Raw genomic sequence first — 13,354 nt, forward strand, 5'->3', positions numbered from 1 at the left:
TTATGAACCTTAAGAAAAAGTTCAAATGTAATTTTTTTTTAATTAACCTTGGTGGTGTGTCATGGGAAAAGTACTTTTTTTTTTTTTTTTTCCTTCCAAGGTTATTAAAGGACTTTAATTGGATGTTATTTTTACACAAATGTGTGACAAAAATAGAACCCACTTCCTGCTGGGGCAAAATGTCAGGTCATTTAAAAGAAGAGCAAATTGTGTGGGCAGTTAAACAGAAAAATAAATGACATCCAGCATCAGCATCATACAGACCTGACGTGCCTCGGCGCCAGTGATGTGTATAATCCACCGACCACAGAGCGAACAGCCTGCTGTGTTGTGTTCATGGAGTCAGATCATATCAAGCGGCTGTGAAGACTGGCAGACTGACAATTAAGTTTGGCAGGGCAGCAGGAAACATCTGGGCTTCACCCTCATCTCTGTGACATGACACGCCTGGCAGCGGCGCCTGCGGACAGAGCAGCCAGCAAAGTGCAAGTCACTGGCCACAAGCGATCTTGAAAGGCCAAGCATGATTACGATGTAGCCATTTTGCAACATAAACAAGACACGATTCGCAGATCAAGGCATCGGTCATCTATGTGCATACTGTGTCCCGGCGAGGCTCACATTGTGTCTCGAGATAGCACGCTTTGGAAGACAGCATTTTATTCCCATAGGGTGATCTCTGTCTCGCGTACACTCTGACCGTCTCGGGATTTCCATTAGAAAGAGTGTTCTACATATCAATCCAAGCTTTAATTAAAAAGCTGCTATATTCACAGAGCCTTCCTAGGCTTTCTGGAAATGCGCAGGTTGTCCTGCTCTTCTCCATGAGTGGGCGAAATGCCGCATTTGGAAACCAAATGAGTTCATTGTTGCCAGGCTCAGGCCTTTCATCTAATTTTATTGTCCTTACCGAGTGACTGTCACCCTCTGGTAAACACTTGATGTTGTCATCAGCATTAGCATCATTACTCATATGCTTGAAAAGGTGACTCAATACACACTTTGTGCATTTTTTTTTATTATGCAGAAACAAATCAGGGAATTAATAATAAAAAAATTACCTTGAGTGTGTTTAATGTGGTAACAAATAAACATGCAAACAGCTTTGTTAACTTTTGGTTATAAATGGCTTTTTTTTTTTTTTTTCTGGATACACGTATGAGACACTTGCCCACACGTGGCCAAAAAGTTAAAAAAAAAAAAAATTACAGCCAAAGCCAATGTAATTTCACAAGACAACAGAATTAAAGCTTTTTTTGTCCCACAAATTAAAACACATGGACCATTTACACCGAATTAAAATCTGTTTTTAAAATTTTGCTAGTGACATGCTAGTGCATGTTACTTATTCATAAATGTAGCACCCTGCTAATTTGTTTACATGTCATTTCTTGTTAATTCTGTAAAACAATGCATTTGCATTTGAATTCACAAGTAGAAAGATATAGTTTGGAAAGTTCTGAAGTGTACTTCGGTTTTCAGTTGCCCACGAACGTCTCGTTTCCTTACTGTATGTATATCGGTTAGTCAGGGGTCAATGAGCCAATCAGGACAAGCAGAGAGAACTTCTGCAACCTACCGGGTTTTCGCAGGAGCGGGACAAAGCGGAAAGGAGCGCGCAAAGCAGAGAAAGAAGCAAAAGGGGCCGATGGAAAGCGAGTGAAAATACAGAAATATATAGCGATAGTAGTAAGTTCCAGAAAAGTGTGTTTTATTATTGTTTTTCGGTCAAGTTAGAACTGGAGTATTTTGTACCGGTGCATGGTCCAAAAATACGAGAAGGTGAGGCGCGTTGGAAGCAGTTTCGGTCGGTCATTGCCACCTGTGGACTTTTTCTGCTAATAAGCCAGCGGCTTTGCTCCCCGGCCAGCCGGAGTGCCTGTGGCTTTGTTTTGCGTTTCTGAGTGAGTGTGGTAAATAAAAATGTAGTGACATGAGCATTTATAGTAACAACATAAGAAACTCGTAAGTGTTTCTGAATTTCTGGCTAGTGTGTGTTGAGTGATGCCACAAGCTGCTGCAGTAGATGTGCTCAGGACTGCGCTGCATGCTGAGGGACAGAGGGACAGAGGGACAGATACTCAGGACGGTTTTCCTCTTATCGCACAGCCGACCGCTGGGCACAGGGTTGGTAAAGACTTACCTACAGCTTTCTGAGTAACCGAGGAATATTGACTACCGACCGCATCTTTCCCTGAGGATTTCATTGAGCTCCAACAAGCGCGCCAACATTATGGTATCACCAAACTGACTAATTAAATCTACATAAATGAGGCTGTTGTTACACTTAAAATATGTAGACACTTCTCAAAATGTACAAGTGTATGAATTTCACCTCTATTTAGCCTGAGGGACATCCCTCTTTATCGTCCAGCAGATGTCTACCAACGCAGAGGAGCTTTCCTTGGAACGACTTATCCGGGTCCACTTAAGTGTACTGGAACAAAAAGACTATGAGAGATTGGAAAATTCTGAAAACATATTCGGATTCAGTGTGCACAAAATATGTAACAAACAGGTATGTTTTGTTTGTATGAGAGAAAAAAAATCTTTAACCAGGGTTATCAAAAGGAATGTATATATTAAACTGTAATAAGTTCAATAGAAAAAAAAATCCTCATAGTACCTGAATTGTATTTACCTAAAAAGAAATTGTTACATATTATTGAGTTTTGTGTTAATGCGAATGCCAAGACAGATGAAGATCATTAATACCGTGTTTTCTGTCCAGAGTTTTTCCGTCTGAATATGTAAATCACCTCCTTATGAATTGTTTGACATCAGTGTGTCTAACGAGGACATTAATGATTCAATATAGCCTTAAAAAGGACAAATAATTTTTTTAATAAAAGTCTGTCAATCACTAAATACAAAAATAGTCTTCTGGGAACAATTACAAACCTTAAACATCAGCACAACTTTAATGTTACACACTTTAGTTAAGAGTGGCTCACAGTATCAAAAAAAACAAAGGGTACAGTCTGAGATTAGTGATGCTCTGCAGTGGAAAGACAAACAGTCTAACTTGAAGCAGGAACTTTGGAGAGGAAACACTGACCGCTATAAAAAGCAGTGGTGAGTCTGATTGAGAGGCCGACCACGGATCTGCAGGGTGCCTCAGACAGTAAACTGTCTCTTCACCACATCTGCCAGTTGGGGATCAGTCTCGGACAACACGGCCTGCAGGTGCTGAAACTGCACAAGAGGAGGAAGAGTGGGGTGGAAAAATCTTGTTTATTTTCCACAGAAGCTGGTGGTGTGTGGCAGCAGTCCATCACACTTTCTCATTGGACGCAAGCTCTAAAATAAATCCTCAACACTTTGCTGTATCAACAGCATCACTGGCAGCAGTTTCCATACATGACAATTACACTACTCATAAAACCCGGACAATAAATTTAGAGACAATTCAAGGTTTGATGAAATTGAATCTATACAAAAACATACATGACATTTTAAAATGGGTAATTCTGTCCAAAAAAAAACCCAGGTATTGCACTTTACACATTTTTTTTTAAACTTAGAAAAGCTGCAAAATTTAAGAAGTGTTACCAACCATCTCTTATTTATACCCAATGAAGAACTTGAATCAACTACAATCGTATTATTTGCTGTAAATAAAGTTTTTTTTCCCTCAACTAATAATTTCAAAAGGTAAAAATAAAAATAATAAAGTAGCATTTGTTTTCAGATGAGAAGTGGAAACTATTAGCATTTGACAATGAACTTTGATTTTACAGTAAAAAGCAGATAGGATGAAGTTCAATCATTTTAAATCTCAGTTGTCATTAGACTGTGGTTGTACCATTTTGGCCACAATAAAAGATGACTTACGTAACATATATTACACTTTTACACTAGTCCTGTTTGGAGAGTCAACCACAGAGTCCTCATCATTGAAGCCTATTCTCTTAACTTTTCTATCAGTCGTATACTAAACGCTCGTCAGGCTCTTGAAGCAGTCAGAGAGATTTACTCCTTCACTTTTCAGACTGTTTGAGCTCCTGATTAGAACATTCAGTCAGTAATTCTTGGTGGGTTGACAAATGATTTTTGTTTGTTTGTGACCATCAGACACTCCTCTAGGTTAAACTTGGCTTCCTAAAAAAAAATAGAGGTCAATATTGTAGTTGCACCTTCTTTGACAAGCACCGACTCAGTAAATCGTCTGCTTATGTGTTTGTGTGTGTGTGATTTATTAAGTGTAGGTGATTACAGACTATAAAAGGAAAGGGATTAAAGCCTCACTCATCCGGCTCATACATATAAGTCTTTGATTCCATAGTTGAGCAATGTTTCACAATACTGAAACCATTTTGGAGAGAGCACTCACCGAAGTCTTAAATTTGGGAAGTAAACTGGCTCCAGCTGTGACGCAGGATTTCTCTGTGAGGTAACCTTTCTTTACCAAATCTGCAACTGTATCCTACAATGAAAAAAGTACATAATTATAATGCTATACAAGTTTCATGAAGGAAATCTGATGAAACAATCTGACTGGTCTGTGAAAAGTGTGAGGCAATTCTCTAAAAACGTTACCTTGGGAATGTTTGTGAAAAGGTCAGCTAGAAACTCAGCTGTGATCTCTGCAAGAGTCTGGAGCTGTTCATCGTTTCTGTCTTTTTTGTCTGTACTGCCATCTTTGCACTCGCTGTGGTACTGGCACACCCGCAAGATGCTACCAATCAGGGGCAGACCTACAGACAAAGACACGGGGTATTTAAACACACTATTTTTTAAATGGCAAAATCAAAATCAAAATTGATGACTGCACAGTCTGAGCAGGTTGTGTCCTTGTGTGTTTTGTTTTATTCTTGCATCCATGTGTAATGCAGCTGCACAGTAAACATATGTCCAACAGGTCTGCATTAAGAACTTCTCTATCGACGACACTCGTCTGCGCTCCATCTATTTGAACAGCCTCTCTTCAAGTATTCAACCAACAGCAGCTCTTTAGCTCTGCAAAACACTGATGAAATGGCTATCATTTTATATACAAGTGTCTCTGGCTGCATCATTTGCTGGGTGGAATTAATGAGGGCTGATAAGGGACATTCAGTGACCACAGCCATCTCTGAGGTCAAATGTGGACCCGAGTAACAGTGGAGCCTTAAGAGAACTTACTTATGTCACTTCTACTGCACCACTGATCCTGGCATCTGTAAAGTGCCTGCAGCACAGCAAATGCTTGAACCAAAATGCTCTTCTGCTCGTGCAGGACCACGGGAGGATCATTTGGCTGGCAGAGGTCCTCACAGACAATGTCACCGACAAAGTCCCAAATCGATTTGCCCGGTCCATTAGGGGCAGCTAGAAGAAACAAATGCTACTTGTTATGAACTCACTTCTTCCTCCTCTCATCTTGTGTCACACTTTATTGAGTTCACAACTGTGGTAAGCTTCTTTAAATACTGTAAAGATGAGCCAACAGCTAATAACTGAGACTGTAATGACCGTCTCTTACCAAAAACCTGAATGCCGTCATCTGTAGTGGTGAGGAGTTGGAGGATGTGAAGGTAAACCTCTACGCCATTCAGATTCTCTGATCTGTGAAGATAATTCAATACTGTTGAATGCTTAGGGACATATCATTCTCATCATCATCATCCTAAGTACCATGTATTTAGTAAACATAAACAACAGGTCTGTTAATATCATCATTGTGTATCATTCTCTCTCATTCAGTTTCAGATTCTCACCTCAGCTGCTTGGCTGCCTCAAGAACACACGATGTCACCTCCATACTGCTTTCATCTTCATCATCATCATCATCCCCCTTCTCCCCACTTGGCTGCGCTGTTATCCAACTCTTCATCAGCTCTTCATCGAGGTCAAACAGTTTGTCCACCAGCTCTCCCACCTTCTCAAGCAGGTCCGCTGTAAAACACGTTAAGTATTTACTTACAATGACAATTGTATAATGCAGGCATGTTGCTGAGAGTTGAACTAAGCAGCAAAGGGGCTTTGAGTAAATCTAAGTAATCTAGGAATGTCAAACAGTCATTTCGTATGCATTTAATCAGCTTATTATTGGAAAGAAATGAGTAAAAGCAAAGTACTGTTGGTGGAGCTGCACATGATGAAACAAAGGTTGGCGCACACGGATGTCTGCTGTCGTATTCGCTGAAGCCACAGAGAACAGACATCTTTCTGAGATACGCAGGTCAGCAGCAATCTGCAAACATCATCACAAAAGATGAATATTTCTCTCTCAGGCTCACCCCCTCACACGTCTGCAGGAAATGCAAATGTCACCTGCTTGTTTCCAGAAGGGTTGGAGAATCTGTATCTCCGAGAAGAAGCAACAGCACAGCACTGTGGACAGCAGGGATTTGCATTAATAAGATGGAATCAATCATGTATAAGATCAATTAAAGAATAATTACAGATGGTGAGTTTTACCCACCCCAAGTCTTCATTTTGGCTGAGAGTCATACAAGTGTCAGGAAAACAAGCAATGTTCCCGAGGATTCCTACACCGATTTCCTAGAGTTAAAGAAAAGCATGAAAATTCTCAAAGCTCACAAATATTGTCTCAAAAGTTAAACATAAAGGACTATATACTGGCACAGAATACATGAACTTAAAAGGATTTCACTCACCGTGAGACGTGGACAACGAGATTTGGCAATCACTCCAAGAAGGATATCTGTAGCTTTGAATTCCTGCAGAAAACCTGCCACATCCTACACACAATTGGGAAATGAAAAGTCAGTTAGTAAATATGTACGGCAATAAGTGGTTTAATTAATTAGAAAAAGTAATATGAATATAAGACAGGAAGAGAACAGCACCTTACTTCCTCATACATGGTTAAATATCCTAAATCTAAAGGAGGTAGTGCTTCTTCTTCTGCCTGTATCGTGTTTACTTTCCAATTTCTTGATGTAAATTTTGTAAAGGTTTACTACAAAGTAAACAACCAAGTATCAGAATACAGAATGCACATTTTATCATTATTTTCCAACAGTATTTTGACTATACAGCTCGACTCCAAACTGACAAATTTGTCTTTTTTGTTGGCAAGTAGTTATTTTCATGGATGTCATTCATTTAATGGAAACTATTCACCTTTAACAGGGAAAACACAGCAGAGCAGGGCCAAATAAACAATGTGGCGCCTGTGTGATACACATGAGAAACTCTACCTTATCCATTGCCATATCCCAGACTCTGCACAGAGCCTCCTCATCATCGTCAGAGAGCTGCATCGGACCTTCAGAGCTCTCTTCCGAATGCTCCGTCACCATCTGCAAGACAAGACGATTTTACAGACGTTAAGAAATGTCAGCTGTAACCGTGTGCAGCAGAGGATAGTGTGTACTCCAGCAGGAACGCTCCCAGCAACTGAGCAACAACTGGGTTTGAAAGACGTTTCATTCCAGTTGACTTATATACACATATATATATATATATATGTGCTGCTCAGAAAAGGCTGTTGTCAAGTAGGTCAAGAAAACTGAGTCGACTCAGATTGTGATGTCACTGCTTCATCTCCACAAAATCTGCATTTGAAACAGTTTAAGCAGCAAATGTCTCCGTTTAGAATTTGCACACTTCACACTGTTTTTCCAAACAGTTCAAATTATACGTAGCTGTTATTTTCCCATTGAATCTATGAACTACGAATGACTGAAGTTGAAATTTGACGTCAGCATAGATCGACTGCCTACGTGGATGAGACGAGTCAGGGTGTTGAAAAGCCAGTGCTTGCTGTAAACGGTGTCCCCTATGGCATCCACATCTCCATCCTCCGCTCCATCAGCTGTGTCTGGGGGTGGTGATGGGTTACGGTCCATCACAGGAGAAGGTGGACCAGCTGGAGATGAGGATGTCTCTTTCTCCACTTGCTCAGCACCATCAATACCACCGTCTGGGGGAATAAACAGAGGCACACTTTAGAGTTAGACCAGGAGATGATAAGAGATTGTCAGCAAAAAGAAAGTTTGCTACATTGTAGGTCCGGGTGAAATTTTATCCTGATATTTCATCATTTTGTGAAAAAAAAGACTATATATATATCGTCTCAGATTTTGGATATCGTAATATGATGATATGGCACAAGTCTGGGCTTTTCCTGGTTTTAAAAGCTGCATCATGGTAAAGTTATGTAATTGTCTTAACTTACCAGACTTTTCAAGCTACGCCTGTAACACTCAGTCGTTTGCTCAAAAATATTGACATTTGATGTTGTCCACATCGCCCTGCCCTACTGCATTGTTTCTATGAGAGTAGCCAACATTTCTGATAGCGCTAGACCATCGATGAGCAGGATTAATTTATGGAAGCATTTGATGGATTTAGACAATAACAGGTGTTTAAATCACTCGACTGGCATTGGCAGAAATCCTATCCATCTGTTCTTTTATCATCGGGGTAGCTTTAAATTAGGACCAGTAAATGTACAGTACCAGGGTTTTGCATTCAGTTGCCAGCTTGTTACACATATATGAAACCAACAGCAACAAATCTCACCTTCACGAGGGTTATAATATTCAGGTATTGTTGCAGCAGTTTTAGGAAGGGGCTGAGTAAACTTCATTGTCACCGTTCAATTGTAAACAGTTATACCGAGTGATATTCCGTTAACTCCATTCACACTATATCGATAAGGGTGAGCTACAAATGAGAACCAACTGTTTAAGGTGTAAATTGTTCGATATCAAGATCTGTCAGGTCAGAACTTCTTTCAGAACAGAAAACTGGGCTTTCTAAAAAACTAAAGAAGCCCCGAAAATTTAGCACACAAGATAGATAGATAGATAGATAGATAGATAGATAGATAGATAGATAGATAGATAGATAGATAATTAGATAGTTAGTTAGATAGACAGTTAGTTAGATAGACAGTTAGTTAGATAATTAGATAGATAGTTAGATAATTAGATATATAGTTAGTTAGATAATTAGCTAGATAGTAAGATAGATAATTAGATAGTTAGTTAGATAATTAGCTAGATAGATAGTTAGATAATTAGATAGATAGTTAGTTAGATAATTAGATAGATAGTTAGTTAGATAATTAGATAGATAGTTAGTTAGATAATTAGATAGATAGTTAGTTAGATAATTAGATAGTTAGTTAGATAGATAATTAGATAGTTAGTTAGTTAGATAATTAGATAGATAGTTAGATAGATAATTAGATAGATAGTTAGTTAGATAGATAATTAGATAGTTAGTTAGTTAGATAGTTAGTTAGATAGATAATTAGATAGATAGTTAGTTAGATAGATAGTTAGTTAGATAATTAGACAGATAGTTAGTTAGATAATTAGATAGATAGTTAGTTAGATAATTAGATAGTTAGTTAGATAGATAATTAGATAGTTAGTTAGTTAGATAATTAGATAGATAGTTAGATAGATAATTAGATAGATAGTTAGTTAGATAATTAGATAGTTAGTTAGATAGATAATTAGATAGTTAGTTAGTTAGTTAGATAATTAGATAGATAGTTAGTTAGTTAGATAATTAGATAGATAGTTAGTTAAACAGACAGACAGACAGACAGAAAGACAGACAGACATGTGTATAACTACGATCCCAACTGTAGCATCGTCAGTTCAACACTTTAGCTAGCAGCTGCACATCGCTGTGTCACCAACTCGCATTAGCTGTCAGACATCTTGTTATAAATCAACTCACCCATCGTGACCGCCCTCGACAAACGTAACGACCTTGTAAATTCCAAACGCAATAACGTGGACTGCTTTTAACTTTTTAACCACAGCCACAGCAGAGCTACAATTCAAACAGCCTCCATTTAGAATAAGTGTTTGGCTGCGCATGCGCGAACCGAATACACGCTGTTCAGTCTCTCTCTCGTGCGGTCGACCAACTGAAGTCAAAATGAACACCGCCATCTGCAGGGCGCAGGCAGGTTGACAGGTTTATCCGACAAATGAATGAAGCATACATCTAATCTATGACAAAAACCATAACAATTATTTAACTGTGTTTATGTGGAATATCTTAATCTGGAGTCTTGCTAGTAAACATCAATCCAGAATCAGAACCATAGTTTTACTTTAATCTATTAGTCAATCCACAGAAATTTAATCTACAACAATTCTGATAATTAACTGTCAAGGCATTTTTTTTCAGTAAAAATGTCAAAAATTCACTCTTTACAGCTCAATGGTATGTAAATAGTAGGGAGGCTGTGGCTCAGTTGGTAGAGTGGGATGTACACTCATCAGAAGGTTGGTGGTCCAATCCCCAGCTCCTCCTATCCACATGCCCAAGTGTCCTTGAGCAAGACACTGAACCCTAAGTTGCTCCTGATGGTGAACCATCAGTGTGTGAATGTGCTCCTGATGGCCGCACCTTGCATGGTGATCTGTCTCGTGAATGGGAAAACCATGTTAAAGCGCTTTGAGACCGAAAGGTGATAAAGCACTATACACGTACAGACCATTTAAATAAATTTATATTTTGGACTGTTAGTCACCATGAGCTTTGGGAATTTAGACTAAATATTCACAAATGTGTGACACTTTAAAAAGACCATTGTGCTTACTGTTTAATTTAGAAGACTCATTTAGTTGGCCCTGTGATAGACTGGCAACCTGTCCAGGGTGTACCCTGCCTTCGCCTAATGTGAGCTGGAGAGATTCCAGCCCCCCTATGACCCTGTTCAGGATAAAGCGGGTATAGATAATGGATGGGTGGATCGGACAATCATTCAATTAATTCAATAATGTTTGTAGTTGCAAGCAAGTTGTTTGGCTTGTCTTTGTATTTATGTTTTACGGGAAATGATTACAAGTGTCGTTAAATAAACGTTAAATAGTATCATGTCAAACAGGATTAAAACCTTTTGAATTGTCCCACCTCTAATCAAAATTGTCTTGAAATCATTTGTAGAGTGTGCTGTCCTCCCTGAATCAACACAGTGTGCAGTCCTGGACAGGAATAACCTTCCTCATCATGCAGCTGTTCTCCTGTGGGAGTGGTACAAAGCCCTGTTTGCACTTGGAGGAGTTTCGACTGTATAGCTGAGAATGTACATATGAACTTTATATTTGTTTCTAAGATCTACCTGATATTACAAATGAGTAAACAGCTTTCATCAGGCTGAACGAGTGCATGGGACATGAAAGGATGACTCTTCCAGCTCTAGTAATTCATAATCCCTGAACCCCTGTTGTGTAACTGCAGTTTAAAGGGCTTCTAACTGTTCCATAGGACTTAAATACCCATGGGCACAACACATACCTGCTGTCACGACTGTGGGCTGGGAAGTTCCTCTCGTGTATGTTAACGTGACGCTACAGGTAGAGCATGACAGTAATTAAGGGCGTAGCACAGTTACTCAAGTGCACATCCTGTGCTATTCATAATACAGATGCAATTTAGATAATGCAGCATACACTCATACCACATTAAAACAAATATTAACCGTGAGGCATATCATTTTATGATATTCTTTAAGACGTTTAATTATTTGTTGAGCGTTTCCACTTTTATTATTGTTGCAATTTAGGCGATATACTTTTTTATAAGATTTTAGATTTTCAACATATGAACATAACAAAAAAAATTACTATCACTGACAATGACAACAAATAAACAAAATGAAACAAAACCAGAGCTCAAAAACAGCTTTAAGTATGGTCAGAAGTCTTGTGCCAATCTCTAGCCTATATTATATAATGTCCCACTTTCAAAAAACCCACTAAAACGCCCCCAAAACCTCAAATTAGAAAAAAACACACGCAACAAACAAGTTCAGCATTAGTATCTTGTTTGCATCTAAAACACATTAACATTTGTTCAACCTAAATCTTCTCGTGCAGTTCATGTCTATTGAGTGGATATCAATTTCAATTTCAATATTTTGATCAGGGCAAAATGATTGTGGCCTTCATATTAAACATGCGCTGTAGATTCTGGACTCATTATCATTATCTTGTAATTCATCCTAAAGATTTACATTTCTAGTTTACAATCTGGGATTTTAAGTACTCCAACCTTCTAAAATATATGGTCTTGAATTTGGTCAGCTTATTTATATCTATTTTATATTCAAGAGTGATAGTTTCCTTCTTCCAGTATTTTTTTCACAATTATTCCTAATGTCACATGGTTTGTTCATTTTTGGTGTTTCAAGTTACATTTCTAAAACAGTTGATGTTTTCATCCAAAACAAACAGAAAAAAAAATGTCCTACCTTACTGTATCGCACAGGCTCTGAAATCTATAAACTCATGGATTTTTCATCATCAAAATCTACATTATTATGACCAGTTTTCAATGTCAAACTGAATATTTTTCCTCAGGAACCAGTAAAGCTGGTTTAATTGCCCTTTGCGAGTACTCCAGTTTGTTTCCTGGGGATCATCAAGATATCAAGTAGCCTGAATGATAAAGACTGTTGCCCCAAAGTTACAAAGGATTCACAAAACACGTTTAGACTGATTCTGTTATTCATCAGGTTGCTTGTTAATTTGCAACATTCCTCACAATGAGCTATAAGAGACCGACATATGAAGAGACTAGTAAAAAGCTTCCCTGATAGAAATTATTTGACAAAACTTATATCAGTAAACACATAATTATCAGTTCACAGTATTATCACACTGTCTAGCTCTCTTGGACTGAATTGCCCTGAAAAGAATAAGATCCCTCGTATAAACTCTGATGTTTGTTAATGATCTACCTGTCTGCCAGATGTAAAGCAGCTGGCAGACAAGGTGACGCAGGTTTTGTGTAAAGCATTGCTTCTGAACACGCAAGTTTGAGGTCACTGTTGGATGACACCTGTGTTAACGTCATACTCACTCATGAGATTTTTAATTTCCGTGGAGTTTTGTAACTTCAACATCATGATCCCGGTGCCTTAAGTTTTTGTATTTATGCTGAACAATTGTGTTAGTCGCATCAGCATTTCTAAAGTAATGTAAATGCAACATTGAGTCATTTTGTATTGTAGATATGACTGCATATATCAACAATCTATGCCTAATTATCCAGTTTCTCCCTGTGACACTGATTCAGAAGACGTTTCATTCAGATGTTACCACTAATTAGTAAATAAAAGTTTCGAACTGAGGTGCAGGAGAACTGTTTTATTGTTGCAGACTCTTCCAGAAATAAAATTATTCATTGAAGTGCAAACATATTTGTTCAATCAAGAGATAAGGAGGATGTGAGAATAATTTATATGGGACTTGTGGAAGGCGTCGGACATCCATTAAACACATGTTTGCCATGTCTTGGCACGAAAATGTCAGGTCCCCTTCTGAAAGAGGGTGTGAGCAAAAACTTGTGCAATCTGAATATAAGGGGCTGTCAAGTGCAGTGTGACTAGTATACCTGCTTTGGTGACCACAAGGCCACAGTGGCAAAG

General features: G+C 38.5%; 1 protein-coding gene across 1 annotated transcript; it reads right to left on the minus strand.

Annotated features, from left to right (window-relative positions):
- Window positions 1-2,827: 2,827 nt before the first annotated feature.
- On the minus strand, window positions 2,828-9,771 carry saal1 (serum amyloid A-like 1). The gene is made up of 13 exons (XM_069708239.1): window positions 9,649-9,771; window positions 7,674-7,873; window positions 7,149-7,250; window positions 6,603-6,686; window positions 6,407-6,486; window positions 6,256-6,315; window positions 6,060-6,175; window positions 5,700-5,877; window positions 5,465-5,547; window positions 5,125-5,310; window positions 4,540-4,697; window positions 4,334-4,426; window positions 2,828-3,195 (listed from the first exon to the last, which is right to left on the minus strand). The coding sequence occupies exons 1-13, from the start codon at window positions 9,650-9,652 to the stop codon at window positions 3,118-3,120; spliced, it is 1,422 nt and encodes a 473-aa protein (XP_069564340.1). The 5' UTR covers window positions 9,653-9,771; the 3' UTR covers window positions 2,828-3,117.
- Window positions 9,772-13,354: the final 3,583 nt, after the last annotated feature.

The sequence above is a fragment of the Brachyistius frenatus genome, unplaced genomic scaffold (assembly GCF_029030835.1).
Source record: "Brachyistius frenatus isolate BFR_SWC_R1_liver_20210118 unplaced genomic scaffold, ASM2903083v1 Contig_74, whole genome shotgun sequence".
NCBI lineage: Eukaryota > Metazoa > Chordata > Actinopteri > Embiotocidae > Brachyistius > Brachyistius frenatus.